At 36.5% G+C, this 18,454-nt stretch overlaps 1 protein-coding gene across 20 annotated transcripts in view; it reads left to right on the top strand.

Moving 5' to 3' along the window:
• Window positions 1-18,454, top strand: part of TACC2 (transforming acidic coiled-coil containing protein 2) — a 305,302-nt gene that overhangs the window by 150,583 nt on the left and 136,265 nt on the right. For all 20 annotated transcript variants that reach the window (XM_056803043.1, XM_056803021.1, XM_056803099.1 and 17 more), the window contains one exon: window positions 851-976. In XM_056803043.1, coding sequence (XP_056659021.1) covers window positions 851-976 — 126 coding nt within the window. The remainder of the gene's footprint in view (window positions 1-850; window positions 977-18,454) is intronic.

Raw genomic sequence — 18,454 nt, 5'->3', positions numbered from 1 at the left:
AAACTTTTGTGGTTTTTCTGTGTTTCAGTGAACTGAGTATTGCTGGGTTTTTTTTTTGGAGGTTGTTTATTTGTTTTTATTTAAATTGTAACTTAATTGCCATAGTTTTGATCACTTAAGTTGAACATTTTCCAAATGAACTAACAGAGAATTATGGGGGTCACTACCCAATTCTTATCGCCCCCCATTTATTCTTATTTCCCCCAAGTTTCTTTATCTTCACAAAATACCATGTTAACACCACCACCACCACTACTAATACTGTTTCATATTGTAATGCTTTAGAATTGTCTAAAGCTCTTTCACATGTCTCTGGGGAAAGGACTGGATTTTGCACCAGATTTTGTATTTTGGCTCTGCTTCTTTAAAACCTATGTGATTTTTGGGCCTTCTTAACTTTTCTGTGCTATAAAGTACAGACTTCTGCATAGATGAAGAGACAGCAGACTCACTCTGCCCAGATGTGGCCTTAGAAAAATCCTAAATGGAGTCCAGTGTACTATACTTGATTACAGTCTGATTTGGGATCATTTTAAAGCAAGTCACACACACTGGAGCCATACTGTGGAGTGAAATTCATTATGTGGCAAGAAAGCATTGGAATGAATTCAAAGCAGCTTTATTACTGACATATTAAATGAATTTTTGTGTCTATCTATATGGGAGGTTAATATATAAACCTTGGAGGACAGCCTTATGACCAGTGACCATTTTCAGACTGGGATAAAATGTTCTTTAAAAGAAATATTCTTTTATCTAGTAACAATTATCTTCCTAAAAAACCCACAAAAATTTAATAAAATCTGAGTTGTGACTTCTGACCTCTTCCATTCTCTTCTCTTTTTTCCAGTTCTCCCATATTAGATGATGTCATCCATTCAACAGCATCTATTTATCCATCAGCTCATCCTGTAGCTGTTTCTTCTACTTGTCATGATGTTACAGTCCTGGATACTGATGAACTGACTGCTTCAAGGTATGGTTAAAGTCTGATGAAAAGAGCTGAATGATGTGTGGTTACAGCTTCTTCTACTCCATCTCTACTTTAACTGTGCTCATTTAAGAAATTGTTATTATTATGTATGTGTAGATAGCCTCCCACGTGGCATAAGGTGAGGAGTATAGGGAAAGGCTCCCTTCCCAGAAACATTACCCACTCTGATTTTTTAACTAGTGCCTCAAAATCCATCATTGGAGATTCATTCCATTATGATCTTCAAGACCCTTAATAAAAGGCAAATTTTGGGGGCAGCTGGGTAGCTCAGACACTTCCCAGCTGTGTGACCCTGGGCAAGTCACTTGACCCCCATTGCCTAGCCCTTATCACTCTTCTGCCTTGGAACCAATACACAGTATTGATTCCAAGATGGAAGGTAAGGGTTTAAAAAAAAAAATAAATAAAAGGCAAATTTCTCTAAAGATAAAGACTGTAAAGCTTACATTTATATAATGCTTTAGAGTTAACAAAGGACTTTCCTCACAATTGTATGTATTAGATAGTGCATATGTTATTTTTCTCATTAAACAGGAGACATGAAACATGATGTATTTAAAGAAGTTAGTAACTTTGAAAACTGGGAAATAAAAAAAAAAACTTAACATCAATGACTTGGCTTAACATTATTTCTTAGAGAAGTTTAACTGTTATAAAATTAATCACCATAGTGAAGAAGTCAAAAGAACCCTGAAATTGCCTCAGCCAGCAAACATTTGATCTCCTTGCCAAGCAGAGACATGGCAGCCAAAACCAACAGAAGTTTATCATAAAAGCTCATTTGTAAAACATTATAGAGGATGATGATGGAAGATTATAAGCAGTCATTTCACAAAATAGCAATAAGTGAGGAAAAATTAACCCATAGAAACTTTGACATAAGAACTAAGGCAGATCATTCCATCTATTTATAGATAAAAGAATGAAGTTAACAAACAGGAATAAAATAGAACAGATCTTTTAGCATTTTATAGTGATCTGATTTCATTATCAGTAATGGAACAGCCCCTCTTTGAGCTCTGATGCTTCTGTGTCTGAGGGACCTATATGAGGGAGTCATAAAGACACATGAAAAAATGAAGTTGAAGAGTTACCAGAAAAATGCTCAAAACACTCAGAAGAAGTCTATATTAGGAGTGACATGATTTGAAAAGCATTCAGTGGTCAGTTAAGATATTTCAAAGAAAGAAAGATTACAAAAGGATAGAAAAGATCACATATGATATTATGTTTTAAAAAACAAAAAACAGAAGTGATGGAATGGAAATTAGAACTTCTGACCCACATGCCTACTGCCTCATTCTTGTAAAATCTTTTTGAGAATGATTTATTAAAGGCATCCTTTATGGAATGATTTTAATATCTTAAACTTAACCAGTATCAGCAAAATAAGTAATCAAATGCATAAAAGCTAAGTAAAATCTTAACACCAAATCCTCAGAATCTGACAAAGTAGACCTTTTCAATTGGCTTCCCTTCCTTGCTGAATTTTATAATAGTGTTTGATTTTGTGGAGCAAATGATAGCCCTTTAAGGGCATCACCATATTTTTTTTTCATATCTTTAAGAAAAAAACAAAAAAATTGGTTTCCCATGAAGGACTTCCTTTCATTTGGGGGTATAACATGTAAACAACTTGAGGAGGAAGATCATAGTTAAAATTAAGGGAACTGGGAAAGGTTTTGTGAAGGAGCTGGTGTTTAAATTGCACATGGGAGGGAGTCAAGAATTCTAAGAAAAAAAGGTGAAGAGGTAGTACATTCTAAGCATGGGAGAGAGCCTGAACACAGTCATGGAGATGGGAGATAGCACACTGTTTTGTAGCCACAATGGCTAGGCCAGATTGGCTAGATCATAAAATGTATGAAAGGGGAGTAATTTACAATAAATCTGGAATAGGTTATACTGTAACCTGGAGTTATATTGTAAGTGGCTTTCTTTCTTCCTTCCTTATATAATATTTTATTTTTTGTCAATTACATATGAAAACAGTTTTTAACATTCATTTTTAAAAATTTGAGTTTCTAATTCTCTCCCTATCTTCCTTTTCCCCTCCCAGAGGCAGTAAACTCTTTGCTATAGATTTTATAGTTGCAGTCATACAAAGCATTTCCATATTAGTCATATTATGAAAAAAACATAAAAAGAAAAATAAGGAAAAGTGAAAAATAATATGCTTCAATATGTATTCAGACTCCATCCATTTTTTCTCTGGAGGTGGATGAATTTTTCAACATGAATCCTTTAGAATTGCCTTGGATCATTTTTCTGAGAATAGCTAAGTCATTCACAGTTGATCACTATACAATATTGCTGTTACTCTGTATGATGTTTTTTGGTTCTGCTCACTTCATTTTATATCAGTTTGTAGAAGTCTTTCCAGGTTTTTCTTAAACCATCTTGCTTGTCATTTCTTATAGCACAATAGTATTCCATTACAATCATATACCATAATTTGTTCAACCACTTTCTAGTTGATGGACATCCCTTCAATTTCCAATTATAAAGAACTTTCAGTGACTGACTGAGGGGTTTATATTTTATCTTAGAGGAATTAGGGAGATAAGAGAATGACATGGTCAGACCCCATGCTTGTAGTAGATTATTTTGGCAGCTTTGTGGAGGATGGATTGGAGAGGTGAGAGACTGTAAGATGAAAAATCAGTTATGAGATTGTTGCAGTAGGCCAGATAAGATATGAAGTAGTCCTGAAGTAGAATAATGACTTATGAGTGAAGAGGAAGGAACATTTATGAGATATCTTATGAATATAGAATCAATAGGCAACTGATTTCATTTGGTGTAGTGGGCATGGGAGTTGGGAGTGAGAAAGAAGGAAGAGTTAAGATTATTTAAAAAAAATCTGGGTGACCAGGAAACTGCTAGTAACCTCAAGAGAAATAGAGAATTTTAAGAGAGAGCTCAGCTTATTTGGGTCAAGATAAATTCTGCTTTTGACATTGAATTGGAGGTGCCTACAAGACCTTTTAGGTTATCTAATAGGCAGTTAGTAAGGTGGGTTTTGAGTTTGAGAAAGGACATCAATTTAGAAATCTTGCCAAATAAATTTGCCAGTATCTTGGAGGATGTCATCTGTAGAGCAATAAATGAAATAGGGATTATATAATGATGGTGAAGTTCCCTTGTTTTTAGATGACATTTTGCTGATTATATCAAGATCAGGAGTATGACAGGAGCTCCATAATTAGATCCACCAAACATTCAAAAGAAATGGGCTTCATAAATCACATAGGAAAAACTAAACAGATCAATATATATTGCTTAGAGTATAGCACATAGTTGGATGGATAACCTATTTAATCAGTCCCTCACTGTATTTAAATACTTCACTGAAAGTGGACAGCAAATTGGACCCTGACCTGAAAAGGGAAGAGATAGTTTGGATCACATTGGTGGAATATCCAGGGTTTTTTAAGATCCAAAGTTACTATCAAAACCCCTCCACATTTTTTTTCTTCAAATGACATTTTTCATTTATTCTTTTATTTTCATATCCTCTGATTTCCTAGTATATTGTTCTTCCTTTTCTATCTCTGAGAACCCTCCTTTATAACAAAGATATAAAGAAGAAAAAGACAGCTTAGCAAAATGAACCAATAGATCAGCCAAGTGTGATATGTGATATCACTCCCAGCCATACTTACATACTCTGTCTCTACAAAGAAAGGAGAGATATATATTCTTATATCTCTTCTTTAGAGCCAAGCTCAGCCTTCATAAATCATATCATTTAGTTTTATTTGTGTCCATTTATAAGATTATAATGATTCTATATATTGTTTTCCTTATTCTGCTTTACTTTTGTGTCAATTCATATAAATCTTACTATGCTTCTCTATTTTCACCTTATTCAGAATTTCAACTCTACATGACACACTGAAGTTGTTTACAATTTCCTTTTCAAGTATGTCCCCATTTTACAGATAAGGAACTGAGGCAAATAGAGGTTGAGGGACTTGCCCAGCATCACATAGCTACTAAGTGTTTGACATCTGAGACCTTCCTGATTCTTGTCTCCATACTCTTATTCATTTCATCACCCAGTTGCAACTCAAAGTTTCTTATAGCATAGTAATATTCTCTTATACATTCATAAGCTACAGTTTATTTAGCCAATCCCTAGTCATTCATCATTTACTTTGTTTCCAGTTATTTGCTACTATAAAAAAAGTTCTGCTTTAATTATTTTGGTGTATATGGAACCTGTCTTTTAGAAAATACTTTTCCTTTTCTTGGGAATACCTTTTATTTAATGAAAAGAGAAGAAAATGACACTTGTATGAGAAATATAGAGAAAAATTTGAGGCAAAACATGATCAATTCTAAGACCTTGAGAGAAAACAACTCTTCAGATAAAAGTACTTAAATGGCCTGACTGAAAGCAGCTCAGAGGCAAATATACTGACTCATGATAGAGTGAACTCAAGTGTATTGTTTTCCAGTACTCAATCTGAACATAACTGGTTTCAGGACTTTGGAATTTATTGGGGATGATTGTTATTGCTCATTCCAGTTGTGTCTGACTGCAACTCGATTTGGGATTTTCTTGGCAAAGATATTGGAGTGATTTGCCATTTTCATCTCCAGTTCATTTTACAGAGGGGGAAACCAAGGCAAACAGGAGTAAGTGACTTTCCCAGGATGACATAGCTAGTCATTTGAACTGATGAAGATGAGACTTACTGACTCCAGGCTAGACACTTTGTCCTGAGGAAAATGGAAAAATTGTACTAGACTGTTAGTGTAATATCTGATAAATGTTTAAAAAATAAAAGACTTACTTAATATTGAAAGCAACTTCTACTTAAAAAATTTTTATTTGGAGCAAGAAATTTGGAATTTTCCTAGAACAAATCAATCAAACAATAATGTTAAAAGCTCACTATATTCCCAACTCTCTTCTAGGTGCTGGCAATTCAAAGAAAGGGCCAAAATAATTCTTGCCTTAAGAAGCCAACATTCTAATAGCACACATAGATATGTTGGTATATACAAGATATGTGCAGCATATGTATCTTGACCTAGGCAGTAGATATTTAGTCATATTTTAATTTAAAAAAGAATGTTTCGGGTTCATATTTTTTATTTTTATCCATGCAGGGAACTCTCTTTGTGGAAACTTCCTCCACTGATTCAGAATGGTAACTCCATTGTCACATAGCCTTAGAGAACTGCCCCTCAACACCATGACTTGCATGTGGTCACAGAGCAAGTATAACCTGAACCCAGGTTTGATTGATTCCAAGGCCAGTCTTTTATCTGCCTCCTCACACTGTCTCTTGTCAACATGGAATCTAGGAATCCCAAACTTGTTACCTAGTGAGATCTGATGAACCCCAGTTTTCAGATTTAGCTTGTAGATTGGAGACCCCAAAGATTGTACTTGTTCCCTGTTCCCATGGGAATCTACCCTGAAGGGAATCCTAAGTTAGAAGTTTCAGACTGAGAGACCCTCAGGAAAAAGGACAATCCTGGTTGGATGAGATAAGCATATGCCAAGGACCCTCTTTGTTTTAGGTAGTCTCCCCTGTTGTATTAGAACCTTTCCCAGGAAGATCCACACCTGAGCAGGAACCATCCTTTAGTGTCCATTGTAAGAGGCCCCTTCTCTTACACCCCAGCCTCTAGCTATGATCCTTTTCCCAAGCTTGATTGTAACCTGTCAGTGTAGTTTGAACACTTCCATTTCCTTGTAGCTATAGTGATGTCAATCATCTTTCCCTGCCCCTGGACTCCCCAAATGGTATATAGGTTCCCCAAGTTCTTTTGTTCCCTGGAGTCCATCCTGAGTCGGTGGCACTCCCAGGGGTCACTGACCAGGGCGTCCAGCCTCTGTGCAGTCTCAGGGAGCAGCTCTATTGTCGTAACTTAGTAGTGCTAACCCCTTTACCCCTTGATTAAAGAGTGACTGACTACTTAATAGTTCTGCGTTTTTTCTAGTTGACACTCTTTAAAAGAAATACTAATTAAGAAATGAGATTTTCTCCACTTAAAAGAAGTCAGAATCCCTATGAGGAAGGCGGTACCGCCCCTGCAATTACTGGTTTCCATTTCTTTGTTCCATTTGCCACACCCCAGCACCTCAGGAATGCTGCCTGCTGTTCTGTCCTGCTGGTCTGACAGATGGTGTGAACTCTCTTTTGATGAGACATGTTTTCTGAATTTGAGGTCTCCTTATCATTAAAATGGGCCAGCTCTCCTTTATTTGCCACTGGTCAATCCCTAAGGACCAGGTTAGGTTGAGGAATGGCTTCTAAACAATTACTCAGGGAGTCAAGTCAGGGCCCTGCAATGGAGAAGGCCTGCCTGTATATAACTTTTTAAGGTTTCTTTAGCTCAGGAGTATAGGATATCTTAAAAACTGGGCTCCTTTTGGGCTAGTAAGGAGAAGAGGATTTATGCAAAATTTATGAGTAGCTAGCAAGAATAGGAAAACCACATGCATATACTCACTTGGGATATTATGTTTGGGTTAGGATTTTTGGAAAATTAATTAGTTTTGTTACATTAAAGTTCCTAGCTATCTCCCTTCTTCCCCTCCCCTCACTAGAGAAGGCATCATTTAAGGAAAAAAAAATGTGGATATATAAAACTATGCCATGCTTGTTTCTGTTTGTTGGTTCTTTCTCTTCTTCATCACACAATATTTCTCTTGCTGAATATAATATTCTTTGTTTCTGTGTGTTTCCCTCTTCATAATTTTATGTAGTTCTTTTCCATTAAACAATCTCCTTATTCCATTACAATTATATGTCACAACTTATTTAGCTATTCTCTAATTGATGGGTATCCCTTCAGTTTCCAGTTCTTTGCCACAACAGAGCTGCTATCAATATTTTAGGATATATTGGTTCTTTTCCTTTTTCCCTGATCACATTAGAAAACAAATTTACACACACACACACACACACATGTGCGCGCACACACATATTCATAGTCTCCATGGATAGAGCCAAGGAACTCCAGATAGAAGTTGCAAGAGGAAAGATTTGAGCTCAACTGGCTTATTTTCAGTTTGAGCCATTCCAAAGTAGAATGGGCTGCCTTAGAAAGTGGTGAATGGGTATTCAAGCTAGAGCTGGAGGGCCTCTAGTTGCATTTAAATTGCAGAAGGAATTCCTTTTTAAGTATGAGTTTGATTAGATGCCTAGGAAGGTCCTTTCTGGTGGTGTGATTAGAATACTGGAGCTAGGAGGGACATCAGCTATCCCATTTTAGAGGAGAAACTTAGGCACAGAGAAAGGTGATTTTTCTTGGCTTCCACAATTATCTATTAATCAATAAACTATTTTCCTTACATCACATGAAATACAAAATATCCAAAGAAGAAAAGATTTTGAATAGGAAAGAGGTTGTTCAAAAGGTATGGGACTGACCAAGAATGACTAAAATTTACTGAAGAAGCAAATGACGAAATATTGACTTTCATGTTTTAAGACTCATTTGTTTTGCTTTCCTGTCAAAAGAATGGGAGCTGAAGAATTATTAGCTCTAATAATAACATTTAGGGTGGCAAAGAATTAGAAATTGAACGGATGCTCATCAACTGAGGAACAGCTAAACAAATAGTGATATATGATTGTGAAGGAATGCTACTGTGCTATAAGAAATGACAAACACGATACTTTCAGGAAAACCTAGAAAGATTTAGGTAATTGATACAAAGTGAAGTGAACAGAACCAGCAGAATGTTGTACACAATAACAGGAATATTTTATAATAATCATCTATGGAAGACTTAGTTATTTTCAGCAGTACAGTGATCTGAAGTAACTTGAAGAATTTATTATAAAAAATACTTTCTACCTCCAAAGAAAGAATGGATGAAATCAGAATATAATTCAAATCATACTATTAAAACTTTATTTTTCTCTCTTGTTTTTTGGTCTGTGTTTTTTTTTTTTGCAACATGGCTATATGGAAATATGTTTTGAATAACTGCACATGTATAATCGGTATCAAATTACTTGTCTTCTCAAAGAGTGGAGAGGGGAAGGAGAAAGAGAATTTGGAACACAAAATTTTGGGGGAAATAAATGTTAAAAATTTTACACTTAATGGAAAAAATAAAATAAGAGGTTTATGAAGTACTTTACATATGTCACAGTAGAAAGAATAGGTTATATGATTGGGGGGTTGGGAATATAATGAAAAGAAAGAAATTCATGGAGGAGAGGGTTTGAACAAAGACTAAATGATTTTTGCCTTTCAGTATCATTTAACATTTACCTCACTTTGTTGGAAACATGAAAATCTTTCCTATGAAAGAGCAATTCTGATTAGAAATTATTTGGGTTTAAAAAATGATTAGGTAAAGGCCTATTTAAAAATTTGTAACTGCCTTAATGGCAGAATTTTTTTTTTAAGTACAGAAATTCTGTCTTGCAAGGAAAAAAAACCTACTATTGTTTCTTCTTCCCTCATCTCTCTTTTCTCTCAGATTTTCCTTTGTTAAAGGGTAATGGAGTGTGTGCTTTGTGCTCCTTCTGCCTCCCCCTTTCAGGAATTGTTTTTACTGAATAAAGGAGAAGATAACTTCTGGTTCTCCCATAGAAATTGGTTTTCAAATAAAATCAAACAAGTTTTGATGAATATCCATCTTTATTATTGATGACCTGAGCAGAACATCAAAGATGATGTTCCTTCACAGGGAAAATCAGACCATATTGCCTTAAGGTATCTACACATCTAACTTCAGAATTTGTTAATAAGGGGAGCTTGAAATACCTTACTTGGCTTAATTGTTGGTCTTAGGATCTTCACACAGTATTCTGAAAATATCCTACCTAATGATCTACTAATGTAAATCTTTGGAATCATGATTTACTTTTATCTCATTTATTTCCATGCAGTTAAATGATGCTTTCCTGTTCACCACTCCATATCCTTCCCCAATTCCCCTTAACAGCTAATAAATTTTGGTAAATGTGAGCATACACATATACAATAACGCTCTGTTTCTCTCTGCCTCTCTCCCACCCAACCCCCCAAATACATACACATTATGTGTACATATATACGTATATATATATACATGCACATATATGTGTGTGTATATATATATATATATATATACACATACACACACACATTAAAGTGAATGTCTGTTGATTGATCTTTTGATCTGAAGGTGAGCTCTCCAAAGTAGCTGGTTCAACTGTTATATTGTTTCAAAGCCTTGCCAAAAAAGCATTGTAAGCGGGGAAAATGGTTGGACTGGATTATTTAAGAGTATGGTTGCCAGGAATTTAATTTATTCCAAAGAGATTTATTTACAATTTATTTACAAAATGTAGAAAGAATAAAGCAAGAAAATCAGAGGGAGGATAGGGTAATATATCTAGCTTAAGCACTAAGTAATTTACTCCAGGTCCCTGGTTCAACCCAGGCATGGAGAGTTAGTCCTTAGGCCTCAGCAAAGCTGAGGACCTAGGGAAGTCTCTCTCAAGAGGCTAGTCTCTTCAGAAAATCCAATATGAAAAGAGTCAGCCTTTCACTCACCATGTCTCGGGTCCAGTCAGCAGATTCTCCACCAGCCTCCACTCCAAGTAGCATTGCCAGTAGAACTGTATTTGGGAAGTTGTCACTCTTTTAAAGACAATTTCTCTTGTGTCACTTCCTGTGCCTTCCCCTAATTCTATGTCTACCAAGCACAGTTGAAGCCCTGCTTTAGGACTGCCCAAGAGTCAGTCAATTCTGATTCGTCACTCACTATTGCACACATAGGTTACAGACCTCCCTCTAAATGATTAAGTGGGATTTTTATACTTTTGGTGATTAGATCTAAAAATGGGCAGATCTCCATACTCAACTTTTAAGAAGAGTGTTTACACTTTTGGTGATTAAATCTAAAAATAGGCAGGGGTTACAATTTAATCTTCACAGCATATATATACTGAGCAGGTTGTGGAATTTAAACTCTGGGAAAGAGATCAAAGCTTACAGAAGCCATTGCCCCAAGAAATCAGGCTAGTTTCTGACTTCTACTTGGTTTGCCCATCACCATCAAGTCAATTAGATTACATTGTTTGGTTGTTTTTTGTTTGTTTGGTTTTTTGCATCTTAATGTGGTTTTGGGATCTGTTCGACACACACATGAGATCATATATACATCTTCGGTTACTTCGTAGGTTACTTTGTCTCAAGAATACTCCAAGAATCTGTTGTTTAAGAAGTATAGGGAATTCCTTATGTGGAAACTTCCTCCCTTTCCAAACATAGATTGCAACAGATTTTTGAGTTAAGTCCTAGGGAATTGTATAAAGCACTTGGAAGTCATAGGAACATAGATTTATAACTAGATGGGACCTTTGAAGTAATTAAGATTGACTGAAGCCCAAAGGAGGTTGTGACTTGATCATAGCCACACAGCTTTAAGTGTTAGTCAAAATTTGAAAGCAGGTCTTCTTGATGTCTTCCCTGGTACTGTCTACTACACCAGGCTGCCTGCTACGTTTAAGAAAATAGAATACCAAAATTAGAATTTACAAAACAGAAATTTGGTAATAATTCATTTTACAAGAGAAGTCACCACAGTTTTTCTTTAGCTAATTTGTTTAGCGAATTTTAAAATTAATTTTGTTTGACCAAAAATAATTGAATTGGTTGTTTCTCAGAAATTATCCTGGATAAGATCAGGTATACTTTTTATTAATATAAAACAATAAAATCTTGCTTATCCTGACCATGCTTCATTGAATTATACTTAAAGATTTTTGGAACTAGAAAGGTCTTTAGAGAATATTTGCTGACTTGCTTCATACTGTTTCTATTTTGCGTTGTAATTGTTCTGTCTAGATATTTTATATGTATAAATTTCCTATGCCCCAAATAGATGATAAATTCCTTGATATCAGGGACTCCATGCTTTCTTTTGTGTCCCTGGATAATCCTTTGAACACAATAAACACTGAGCAAATAAGTGATGGTATTTGTTTAGGGGGAGAGAGAGAAAAAATGAATAATTCAATAGTCATTTGGGGTATTGAATCTTCAGTGATTTTTTTTCTTTTGGAGTTCACATTTTTCTTTCTTATTGTATTTGAATGAAGCTACAATTAAAATTGTTTTCTCTTGTTATTTGGGAGCAGAGGAATATAGCCTAAGGAGGTTCTGGATGGGATGTGAGAATTAGGAAGCTAGCTTGGAATAAGAAATTATTGGGGATAACCTGTAAGCAAATATTTGGGGACAACCTATCAGCAAATATTTGAGTTGAGCACATACCATGTAATTTAGTCATGCATACAGACACTTGTATACTGTATAGCTGTGTGTCCTACTAGTGATATGGAAGTCAGCTAGATTTACTTTAAAAAGTTTCATTGCACAGCATTTGATCCAATTTATTTCTCTCTCAGCCTATGTTCTGATTTCCCATTCAGAGTCTTTCAAAGGCAGTTCTTTTGAGTCCTAGCTGCTCTGATATTATGGATCTCCCAGGAGAGTTTAATTAAAATCTAAATCTCCTTGGACCATTTGCCCAGTGCTCATCATTGATGGGCCTAAAGCTCCTCAAATCTTCAGTTTCAAAGCATTTTTTTTTCTTTCAACATACATTCTTACTACTAATTTGAGCTTAGTTATGGCTCAGATGATTTTGTGATCGGGTGCTCTTGGAAAGGAAAAAAAAAATAGGCAGCCTCTGAGGAAAGCCCATTATGCTAAATATCTTCCAGATGGTGATGTGAAACAGGAGATAAGACACTGTCACTCCATCTGTCCCATAAAGGAATTATATATTAGGTTTCCACCTCAGGGGCAGTTATCTCTCCCTATGGTGATAGTCTAATACTCGCCCCTTAGGTCAGTCTAGTGTTTGTCCTTGGACAGAGGCTTAGTTTGGCAACTCTAGCCAGTCTCTGAAATGAAATTAGCAATCAGTTCACTGTAAGATCTGCCAAGAAATACTCAAAAGCCTTTGTACAGAGAACAAAAGAACACCAGTTGTTGACAGTATATCACTACAGTTGAACTTGTGTTCTTCTCAAATAGAACCCAAACAACTGCTTGGGAAAACTTTCTCTTAAAAGTCACTCACCTACTCTAAAGGTTACATGTATAAGAATCTGTGACTTAATGACTTCCAACATTGAAAGATTTCTCTCTCTCTCTGTCTCTCTCTCCTCTGTCCTTCTTTTTCCCCTCTCCCAACTGTTTCTCCCTCTCCCATTTTCCCCCTCCTCTTTTTTTCTCTTTTTCTTTCTATGATTTCTTTCCAAAGATCCTAAATAGGGTTTTTTTTTTTAAGTTCACATTCAAACACATACAACAACCCATCTAAACTCAATTTCTTTGCCATTCTTATTTGAAATGGATTATGTCAATAAAATTGATAAATTCTTTCTTTGGGCATTCATTTAGAATCTTAGAATGTCAGAAATAGAAGGGGACTTAGATATCTTTTCTAACCCACTCATTTTACAGAGGTAGGAATCTGGGCCCTGCAAAAGGAAGTGAGATGCCTAAAGTTAAACAAATCAGCAATGGCCCAGCTTTATGAAAGTTTGGGATTTTTTAGCTTCAATCCCCAACTGTTTTTTAGTTTATAGGAAGTAGTATAATCCCTCCTGTGAATGAATCAGTTAGCTCAAAGAGGTGGTACTATCTATTGAAAATTTCAATAGCTCTTCCTGCAACTGAGCTTTGCACAAGAGTAAATAGATTATTATAAACTTCCCTAACCTGGCGATGGGAAGGGAATAAAAGAATTGTACATCTTATTTTGCTCCACATTTATATATATAAATGAACATCCTACCCAAACTTATTTATCTATTTAGTGCCATACCATTGAACTTCCAAAAAATTTCTTTACTGATTTATAAAAAAAACATAATAAAGTTCATTTGGAAGAACAAGGGATCAAGGATATCCAGGGAAATAAAGAAAAAAAATACAAAAGAAGGGGGCCTTGCAGTCCCAGATCTCAAACTATATTACAAAGCAGCGGGCATCAAAACAAGTTGGTACTGGCTAAGAGACAGAAAGGAGGATCAGTGGAATAGACTTGGGGCAAGTGACCTCAGCAAGACAGTATATGATAAACCCAAAGATCCCAGCTTTTGGGATAAAAATCCACTATTCGATAAAAAACTGCTGGGAAAATTGGAAGACAGTGTAGGAGAGATTAGGTTTAGATCAACACCTCACACCCTACACCAAGATAAATTCAAAATGGGTGTATGACTTGAACATAAAGAAGGAAACTATAAGTAATTTAGGCAAACACAGAATAGTATACATGTCAGTCCTTTGGGAAGGGAAAGACTTTAAAACCAAGCAAGACTTAGAAAGAGTCACAAAATGTAAAATAAATAATTTTGACTACATCAAATTAAAAAGCTTTTGTACAAACAAAACCAATGTAACTAAAATCAGAAGGGAAACAACAAATTCGGAAACAATCTTCATAAAAACCTCTGACAAAGGTTTAATTACTCAAATTTACAAAGAGCTAAATCAATTGTACAAAAAATCAAGCCATTCTCCAATTGATAAATGGGCAAGGGACATGAACAGGCAGTTCTCAGATAAAGAAATCAAAACTATTAATAAGCACATGAAAAAGTGTTCTACATCTCTTATAATCAGAGAGATGCAAATCAAAGCAACTCTGAGGTATCACCTCACACCTAGCAGATTGGCTAACATGATAGCAAAGGAAAGTAATGAATGCTGGAGGGGATGTGGCAAAGTGGGGACACTAATTCATTGCTGGTGGAGTTGTGAATTGATCCAACCATTCTGGAGGGCAATTTGGAACTATGCCCAAAGGGCGATAAAAGACTATCTGCCCTTTGATCCAGCCATAGCACTGCTGGGTTTGTACCCCAAAGAAATAATAAAGAAAAAGACTTGTACAAGAATATTCATAGCAGCAGTCTTTGTGGTGGCCAAAAATTGGAAAATGAGGGGATGCCCTTCAATTGGAGAATGGCTGAACAAATTGTGGTATATGTTGGTGATGGAATACTATTGTGCTAAAAGGAATAATAAAGGGGAGGAATTCCATGTGAACTGGAACAACCTCCAGGAGCAGAGTGAAAGGAACAGAACCAGGAAAACATTGTACAGAGAGACTAATACACTGTGGTACAATTGAAAGTAATGGAATTCTCCATTAATGTCAATGTAATGTCCCTGAATAATCTGCAGGTATCTAGGAGAAAAAACACCATCCACAAGCAGAGGACAAACTGTGGGAGTAAAAACACCAATGAAAAGCAACTGCTAGACTACAGGGGTTGAGGGACATGTCTGAGGAGAGACTCTAAAGGAACACTCTAATGCAAATAGCAGCAACCTGGAAATGGGTTCGAATCAAGAATTTATGTGATACCCAGTGGAATCGTGTCTCGGCCAGGGGAGGGGAGGGGAGGAAAAGAAAATGATCTTTGTCTCCAATGAATAATGTTTGGAAATGACCAGATAAAATAATGTTTATAAAAAAGGATATACATATATCAATGGCTATCTCTGTCTGCATATATACAACCATATACATCCTCCTATCACTTCTTCTTTATTAATCTGTACGCACACAATGATATGTTCACATTACTGCATCCACACATACATAGGGAAGAATTAGCTGTACAGAAAAGGAAAAGGAAGCCTTACTCACCATCCTGAAGGCAAATGATGCTGTACTCTGAGTTTGCAAGATAGGATCACAAAGACATTATTCCTTTTTCAGGCTTATGAAATGCCACTAGCCTAAGGCAAAGTTAGGAAGTCAGCATATTTCTTTAATGCTTCTAAGCCTGATTCTGCCTTGCTTCTTTCTTTCATTTTTCTTCCTCCTCTCCTCTTCTAAATATGTATTGAGAGCCTCTCATTTGAAAGTTATGAAGTTTTCTGCTTTGAGAGATTCCCTATAGCAGATGAGATAGGACACGCAAAGGTAATTAACAATAGAAAACAGCATTTAACTAACAAGTGAGAAGGCATACAGGATGTCCAGAAGATGGTTCAGTGCTTCGAACACTGGATCTGGAGGTAGGAAGACATGAAGTCAAATCCAGCCTCAGATATGTAATAGCTATGACCTTGGGCAAGTCACTTGCCACCTATATTTCTCTGTTTTCTTGTCTGTAAAATGGGGATATTTGTAAATGAGATATTTTAGGATGCTTTGCAAACCTTAAAGTGCTACGTAAATGGTATCTATTTTATTAATATTAGAGGATTTCAGAGGAGGCAAGACACTCACTATAAATTAGGGTGGCTGGGGAACAATTCACATAGCAAGTAGATTTTGAGTTAATGTTTGAGAAGTGAGTAAGGTGATGCAGATACAAAGGGAAAAAGATTATCTTTGGCTGTTTTCTGCTAGACAAAACTTCTGGGCCTTTCCTTTTACATCCAGTGCTCTCTCAATTCAGATTTGCTTTTGAACAAGGATTCAGTATTAGTAATTTTCACCTTAGAGATGATTTAAGCCAATAGTTGACTTCTTTCCAGAATATGTACTTTTTAAATTTGGTCTCTTGTTAGATAATAAAAATTTTTCACACCACTGACAACTAGGGAGCCTATGTTTGGGGCAGGGTAGTGGGGAAGCCTTTCCCCAACCCTTTGAAATCATTTCCATGCCTGCCCCCTGAAATGTGCACATTTTAAAGTAAATACCCTAAACAGGAGAGATAAGTATTACTAGTTTGTATGTCCTAATTTGTTTTACATAATTTGGATATATTAAATATTAGATTTCTGTGTTTTGGTTGTCCATGGTCACCTTTTCTTGATCTCTAGTTAGATCTCTAGTTCTAGATCTTTCTCCTAGGCTTCCTCTTTAGATATTCCATTAGGTATTCTTCAACCTTAAGGGATGATGTTAGCTGGGGGAGGGGAGACAAAGGGAGGTTAGAATCTATAATGAACACTAGCATAGCCTCAGTCTTTGAAGTCACTTTTAAAAGCTTCTATTTCTCTGGGAGAAAGGTCCTTTGTCTAATGACCAGAGTATCCATCCAGGTAAGCCCTAGCTAATAGCTAACATTTTTATAGCACTTAATATGTGCCAGGCACTGTGTGTGAAGCATTTTATTATCTCATTTCATCCTCACAAAAATCCTGGGAGATAGGTGCTATTATTTTCCCCATTTTACAGTTAGAGAAACTGAGGCAAACTGGCGTCACATAGCATAGAAAATCTAGCCAGGCTAGAAGGGGACTTGCCAAGTGATACTGTAGGTAACTTAAAACATAGGTCACCTGGGGCTTAATAGATTCCAGCTAACTATCTACAGTACAGCTGACAAGGGTTGGTCAATGACTGATATAATCAGGTCACTGAGGACAATTTGGACCACACTTAAGTCATCTTCATTTCCTTCTTACTCTGGAGGAGCTGCTCTGGTCAGGAAGATTTGCTGAGCCCATAGGCCTTTAAAATACCATGAAGAACTTGTCATGCTTACCTTAGAGAAACTTATAGTGTACTGGGGGAATTGGAGAGTTACATAAATAAAAACACCTTGAATCTGGCCTCAGAAACTTTCTGGCTGGGTGACCCTGGGCAAGTCACTTAACCCCCATTGCCTAGCCCTTACTGCTCTTCTGCCTTAGAACTAATACAGGGTACAGATTCTAAGATGGAAGGTAAGCGTTTAAAAAAACAACATTAAAAATTTTAAAAAATCGAGAACAATATCAGTCTGGACTTTTTTCCTCTTGGCAGATGTTCCCTATTTCTTAGGGTTTTTGTTTTTCTATTTTACTTTACCTTGTTGAAGTTCATTTAAGAGCCCAGGTGTGTTGAGTTACTCTGCTTTTCCAAATTTTATTGAGCCTGACCATTATTAATTAATGCTAGAAGAAGGAGGAGTCAGATGTGTGGGAGGTTGGGAGGAGAGAAGAATGGGGATTTACTATTCTTAGCTGTAGAGTGATTTGTTTAGACCCATTGAGCTAAAGTAATACAGAGCCAAGCAGGAAGGGTGTGACTGTGGAGAATTCCTTGGATAACAAGATGGAATGATGGAAGGGGGAAGGGTGGCCAGGATGCCCTCTGGGAGATTTCCCTGACTCATCTAAGACTCACAGCTTCTCCTAGGGTAGGAAGTCTAGCAGAGGAGATAACAAGATTTAAAAGTTGGAAGTAATTTGTGTTAAAACTACTTGGGGGGGGGGGGGGCAGCTGGGTAGCTCAGTGGATTGAGAACCAGCCCCAGAGACGGGACGTCCTAGGTTCAAATGTGGCCTCAGACACTTCCCAGCTGTGTGACCCTGGGCAAGTCACTTGACCCCCATTGCCTAGCCCTTACCACTCTTCTGCCTTGGAGCCGACTCCAAGACAGAAGGTAAGGGTTAAAAAAAAAAAAAACTACTTGGGTACATCAATAGATGATAATGCACAAAGACAATTGTCATTCTTGGTCACCAAGAGACTGCTACTATACTATACTTGGTGTGGTGAATGGTGAAGCCACTTGA

This window comes from Monodelphis domestica, chromosome 1, assembly GCF_027887165.1.
Source record: "Monodelphis domestica isolate mMonDom1 chromosome 1, mMonDom1.pri, whole genome shotgun sequence".
NCBI classification, from domain to species: domain Eukaryota; kingdom Metazoa; phylum Chordata; class Mammalia; order Didelphimorphia; family Didelphidae; genus Monodelphis; species Monodelphis domestica.
The sequence above is the reverse complement of the archived record's forward strand: the minus strand, read 5'-3'. Positions and strand labels throughout refer to the sequence as shown.